Source organism: Delphinus delphis, chromosome 11 (assembly GCF_949987515.2).
Source record: "Delphinus delphis chromosome 11, mDelDel1.2, whole genome shotgun sequence".
NCBI lineage: Eukaryota > Metazoa > Chordata > Mammalia > Artiodactyla > Delphinidae > Delphinus > Delphinus delphis.
Genome location: NC_082693.1, coordinates 45,196,543 through 45,202,542, shown reverse-complemented (window position 1 = coordinate 45,202,542; position 6,000 = coordinate 45,196,543). Strand labels below are relative to the sequence as shown.

General features: G+C 55.7%; 1 protein-coding gene across 4 annotated transcripts in view; it reads right to left on the bottom strand.

Moving 5' to 3' along the window:
* Positions 1–775: 775 nt before the first annotated feature.
* The window catches only part of OS9 (OS9 endoplasmic reticulum lectin), a 29,516-nt gene continuing 24,291 nt past the window's right edge, over positions 776–6,000 (bottom strand). The window contains exons 6-15 of one of the 4 annotated variants that reach the window (XM_060025088.1): positions 5,430–5,640; positions 5,215–5,319; positions 4,879–4,979; positions 4,626–4,677; positions 4,153–4,241; positions 3,675–3,950; positions 3,200–3,389; positions 2,113–2,277; positions 1,843–1,955; positions 776–1,543 (exon numbers count right to left, since the gene is read on the bottom strand). In XM_060025088.1, the coding sequence (XP_059881071.1) occupies positions 1,418–1,543; positions 1,843–1,955; positions 2,113–2,277; positions 3,200–3,389; positions 3,675–3,950; positions 4,153–4,241; positions 4,626–4,677; positions 4,879–4,979; positions 5,215–5,319; positions 5,430–5,640 (1,428 nt within the window). In that variant the 3' untranslated portion in view covers positions 776–1,417. The remainder of the gene's footprint in view (positions 1,544–1,842; positions 1,956–2,112; positions 2,278–3,199; positions 3,390–3,674; positions 3,951–4,152; positions 4,242–4,625; positions 4,678–4,878; positions 4,980–5,214; positions 5,320–5,429; positions 5,641–6,000) is intronic. The other 3 variants (XM_060025089.1, XM_060025090.1, XM_060025092.1) reach the window with 3 other exon arrangements.

The following is a 6,000-nucleotide window of genomic DNA, read 5'->3' as shown; positions in this document are numbered from 1 at the left end:
CCTATTTGCATCTTTAAATAAAACAATTTAAGCATAACTTGCACAATAAGTTTAAGACTGCTTTCAGCAAGAAAAGGGTCAGCCTCATACAGCTTCCTTCAGCAATTGAATCCTTCTTTCCACTTTTGGAGACGTGGGAGTTCCATGCCCTCTATCCCTTACCTCATGAGTCAGCGGAGTCTTCAGCAAAATGCTGCACACCTGAGAGATGCAGACAGAGCAAGGGGAGAAAGTGGGGGAAGCAGGGGACCTAGATTTGCACTTGGTAATGAGGAAGAGATGGAGACACCTAACCAGGCCTGCCTACCACTGGCATACTAGGAAGGTGGCCTGTGTGGGCAACAGCCCTCTCTCTGGGCATGGCCAAAGGTAGATGTCTTTTCTGGGAAATGAAGTGGTATGGCTGGCAGGTAGGGGGATGGAGTCTGCAGCACTGTAGGAGAGCTCGGCAGGAGGCCCCTGTGGTGGGGTAACTCCGTGTGTACCTTGTGGCTCTCGGGATATAAAGGGGAGAAGAGAAGGGACAGAAATGGACAGATGACGAAAAGAAGGGACACCAGCACTGCAAGTGTTTCAGTCAGGGCCAGGCCAGCAGGCTTTGTTTCACCGTCCTGGTCTCTTCCTGCATACTCCAGCCCCACTGCTACTGCCGGGACTGTGGCGCACAGAATGGGATCAGAGAGCATGCCCTCCAGCCTGAGGAGAACACCAAGTCTCCTCCCTACTGAGCCCCAAACCCACCTACCCCCTCCCAAAAGAAAAAAAAAGATTGATGGTCCATTTCTTTATTTAGAAACCTGATTGTTCTAGAACATGGTGGGTGGATTCGCAGCCTACCCTTTTCATGGGATCGTGTTAGAGGTGGTGGGCAACTTTCTTCCCATTTTCTCAGCAACAGAGAGAAGGTGCTTCAACTCAGAAGCACAGACTGTAGGGAACAGTGTGGAAAGGGAAAGGGGCAGGACATCCCAAGCCAGTCTGGGGGAAGGGGGAAGGCCCTCTGAACAGGTGTAAGGCAGGGGTGGGCCTGCCTCTTGGGGCCTGCTGACCGCCCCGCACTTCTTGCTCCCCCTGCCCTACTCCACTCAAAAGATCTCACAACGCTCTAGGTAGGGAGGGCAAAGGAACCCACAAGCTGGGAGATGACACGGGGGAAGCTGGGAGGAAAGGACGCGGGTACGGGGAGAAGCCCAGGAAAGCAGATCTCACAGGCCTAGGAGGTCTTGAGGGCACTCTCAGCAGTAGCAGCAGCGCTCAGCCCGAGGCCCCTCCACACCCCCAGGAGGGCCTCGAGGTCCACGGCTCACAGCTCAGCTCTCCTCTGCTGTTTTGCCTCAGGACCCCGGGGGTTGGGGGGAAGGAGGCAGGGCCAGTCTAGGAAGACTCTGGACTCCGTGGCGAGCCAAAGGCGGTGGTCTCAGAAGTCAAATTCATCCAGGTCCCCCGTGCCCTCCCCGCCCCGAGAGCCCCACACCCGGCGGTAATTGCTCTCCAGCTCTTTCTGCCGCTGCCGCTCCTTCTGCGCCTCTTCAGCTCCCTGCACCTGGTGGGAGGGCACAGGGGGGTGAGCGGAGGCCAAGGGAGGCCCCGGGCGCTGGAGGATCCGGGAGGGCGGGCAAGCATGGGGGAGGCAGGAGCCAGCGCACACACGGCTCATGGGGTTCTCTGGCTGAGGGCCCGATGCCCAGAACCAATAGCCTCGTCTTACGGATGAGGAAACTGAGGCTGAGCCAGCGGCGAGGCTGGGAGGTGCCTGGAGGATTCTCAACCACACCCTCAACACCTCAGCTGGTTGCGGGAGAGGGAAGGCTGGACAGGACTTGCGGGCGGGGCGCCTCTCACCAAGATATTGAAGAAGATCTCCTTGAGGTTTTTCGTGTCCTCATCAGTCAGCCAGCGCGCATCCTCCTCAGTCCCTTCAGTCCCCGGTCGGACAATTTTGATCTCAATTTTGCCTGGAAAGGATCGGGACAGCCGGTGAATAGAGAGGAGGGGTGGGAGCTTCAGCACAGGTCCTCTGCCCCCGGGCCCCCGGCCGAGGTTCCCAGCCCCTCCACTTCAGCAGCAAGCCCTTCCAACAGCTCTGAATCCAGCCCGCCCTCCAGGGCCCACCTTCGGCTGTGAGTCCCTCCCTCTCCAGCAGCTCTTTCACCAGCCCCTCGATTTGTTTCAGTTGTGGGTTTTCCCGTTTCATCTCGAGGACAGTCAGATCCTGATTGGGGCCTCCGTGATGGAGCTTGGTGACCCGGACCCGGACTCTGTGCTCAGGATCCTCCTCTTAGAGGGGGAGACACACAGGGAGACACAAAGCAGAGCCGTGACTCCAGGGTGAGGGGCTGTGGTGGTCGCCTCTCCCTAAGCCATCAGTTGGTTTCGGCAGTTATTCCATCTCGAACATGTATGTGAGCCAGTGCTCAGAATAAATTAGTGCCCATCACCCCACCGCGCTGCAACCCAGAAAGCTCCCTGCACCAACTGCAGTCTCCTCCTTCCCTCCCGACCCGATAATTCTGCCCATCACCTACAGGAGAACGACTGCTTTCTGAAGCAAAAATCAGGCCACCTGGGCCTGCAAAGAAGTTTGTTTTAAGAAGCAGGTTGGAAAACTGGTTTGGCACCCCACAATGTCGGGACTCAAAAGACATTTCAGTGTTTATAATAGAGAGAGTGGGATGGAAGGTTTGAGACTAGGACATTCCATTTGGAATGCCTGGTCTCCACACCCACAGGCCCCGTGGAATGGACACAAGGGGCGCAAGAGGAAGCGAACTTCGAGTCTGTCCAGGCAGCTGGCTTATGAGCAGCTGGGCTGCCCCACTGACACCCTGCTAGCTGGGGCCGCTCCCTGCGCAGTGCTAGCCATCGACAGGCAGCACCTGTCACAGACGTGCAGTCTTCCGCACACAGGCTCACATCATTCGGTTAATATCTACTGATCACCCACGAGGTGCCGGCCAAAGTGCTAGGCACTGGATGTACAGGAGCAAGCCGGCAAACAGGCACGCCAGCAAGCCAGAGGCCCTGTGGCCTCCGAAAGCTGCTTCCCAAAAGGACGACTAGGAGGTAACCAGGCGAAGGGACAGAGGTGTTGGGAAGAAGGCAAGCGCGAGAACAGTACCCCAGAAAGAGAGAGAGTGAGCGTTCTCAGAAGGGATGAAGATGACGGACCTGGTGCTCCTTCCTGTCTGACAGTTCTCACCTGCTGGCTGGGGGGATGGGGGACGCTTCTGGGGGACAACCCTCCTTTTCTGGTGCTTCTTCATCAGCTCTGGACTCTGTTTTTCCTCCAGCCTTTTGATGAGTTTGTTGAGAGTGGATGTCAGGGCCAGCATAGCCCGATCACGCTCCGCCTCCTTCTTCAGCCCGTCTGGGTCCAGCTCTTTCTCTGTCTGGGAGGCCCAAGGTGGGGGTGGAGAGTCAAGGGTCTGCAGTGTGAGGGGCAGTCCATGCTCCACGGAGGAGGAGTATCTGAGTCTCATCCTTCTCTCTGACCCCTTTCCCCACCATCCCCCCTTTTAATTAAGTAAGCAGCTAGCGGTTCAGGGCGCCAGGTCACATGTCCCAGACAGGGGAGGTGCTGCCCCTGTTCTCCTCCGGTCCCTGGGCCTGTCCCGCCCACAGGCGCTGGCAGCTGCGGAAGCAGCCGGCGGAAGAGTGGAGAGAGTGGAGCTCACCTCCTGGATGATGTTCTCCAGCTCCCGCTCCATGCCAGCCTTCACCTCCGCACGGAGCCGGTCTCGGTCTGACGGGAGCAGTATCCCTTCCAGTTCCTTCTCAAATTCTCCCAGCAACTGCCTTTCATCCTCATCGTCTTCTTCATCCTCATCGTCCTCCTCTTCTTCCACCTCGTTCTCATGTTCTGGATCACGCTTTTCCTTCACCTCCGGTCCCCTGGGAGCGACTTCTGCAGCACCGTCTCCAGGCTGCTCTTGGCCTGCGTCTGGCTTCCCCTGGGTGGGGATCGGGAGAAAGAGGGAGATGGTAGATGGCTGGGGTTTCTGTAGACACGTGGTGGGCAGACAAACAGGGAGGTGGTAGCGGGGGACTCAGGAGGAGTAAAGGAAGTTGAGGTCAGGCCCAGGTCAGGGGTGGTTTTCCGAATGCTCCCAGCAGGGAGGCAGGTTCCACCCCTCCCTGGAGCAGGGCCCATACCTTTCTTGTTCCACCCTTCAGCTCCTCTATCAATCGAATCAAGTCTGCCGGACTCCGAATCACTTTGACCTGCACGTTGTTCTGGAAATCTGTGATGAAAGAATAGGAACGGACCCATTGTGTCTTAAATTAATTCTGTTTTTACTTCCTAAGTAGAGGAATTGAGGAGGCCAAGGAAGGACACAGTCCCTGCCTGCAGGAACTACCTGTCCAGTGTGAGAGATAGGGCCCAACACACCCCTCCAGAGAGCGCTCATGTGGCCTCAGGGGGCCTCACAGGTGAGAGAGAGAAGGATGCTACCAAGCTGCCGCGTCCCCTGCTCTTTCACGCACTCCTATAAAAAGGAATCTGCTGCTGGCCTGGCTCCCAACCTCCCTCCCAGTGTTTTAGCTCTATCCCTACCCCCCACCTGCCCCCTGCAGAACCTGAAAATACATTCAAGCGGTAAAGGAGACGTGGAGGGTTCACTCACCATCGTGGGAGCCTGGCGCTGGATCCGTTGCCTCAAGGTTTGGTTCTTGCTCCTGATGAGAAGAAAAGGGCAGAGTCAAGTACGCAGGCTTATGCATGCCAACCGTACTCTCAAAGCAATGACTCTGGGTAAATGCTTCCATCCCTAGGTAAATGGAGGTCATCTCATCATAATGACCTCAGCTTGAGTGGCCCTCCAGCCCAAAGCCCAGGCTCAGCCTCATCAGAGAAACGGCTAGGAAGCTGGCTCTCACCTCAGCCTGTGCCTCCCCCGTTTCTGGCGCCTGTTCCTCTGGCTCGTGAAGCATCTTCCAGAAATCTGATTCCTTACCATCATCCTTGGCTAGGCTTGCGCCTGGAATACAGAGAACAAGGGAGAACCTGAAAGGAGGGGAGAAACAGAAGGGAGCAAATAGCATGGGGTTCGTTCTCCTCTGTTACTAAGGGGTTAGGGCCCGTAGTACTTTTTCACCCACCCCAACAGTCAGGACTGTTAAGGACAAGACACCCCTGGGTGTACAGGACGGTAACGCTGGAGAAGGGAAGAAACGGGAGATCTGTTTCATGGAACAGGTGACACAAGGGCCTACCTGCTTTCTTTTGGGGCATCACCCCAGGCTTGGTTTCACTCCATATTTGAGGGTCCAGGTCTTGCCGACCCTCTACGGCTTTGTCTCCGTACTGCTTTGAGTCTACTGAAAGACAGCGTGTAGGCAGGACAGGGACACATTCCTCTCAGCTCTTCAGTACTTCATCTTCTGCATGTCCCTCCCCATGTCTCTCCTTCCTCGTTTTAATTACTCACCAGCTTGCCTCTGAATGTAGGCCATGTACTCCTCAGGCTGCAGGGCAGGGTGGCAGAGAATGGCCTGGGGAGCAGCACTGGGTGGGGGCCGGAGGAGGGGGTGAGGGCAGAGCCGAGGAGTCCGAATGGTCAGCACGTAAGAGCAGGACAAGGGCTCATCCACTCGATCAATGTAGTCCCCAGAAATACCAGCGCCCTCGTCACAGAGGAACTGCCAGGACAGAGAGGGTGAGTAAATAGTAATTACCACCAACAATTACCATTAGTTCTCAGAGCAGCGGTCTTCCATTAAGCACTTACAGTTTGTCAGGCACTGTGCATACACTGTGCATATGGCACTTTGCATGCATTATCTCATTTAATTATCACAGAAACCCAGTAAGGGAGGTACTAGTATCTCAACTCTGTGGCTCAAGAAACTTAGGTTTGAGGTGGTTGAGGGACTTATCCAGGCTGACCAGCTGCTAAGTGGTAAAAAATAGGAACTGAACTTGGGCAGCTCAACTGTAGGTAACCATCTGATTTGTTTCACGTTATTGCTTTATATAAATACAGTATGTACATACTTTTA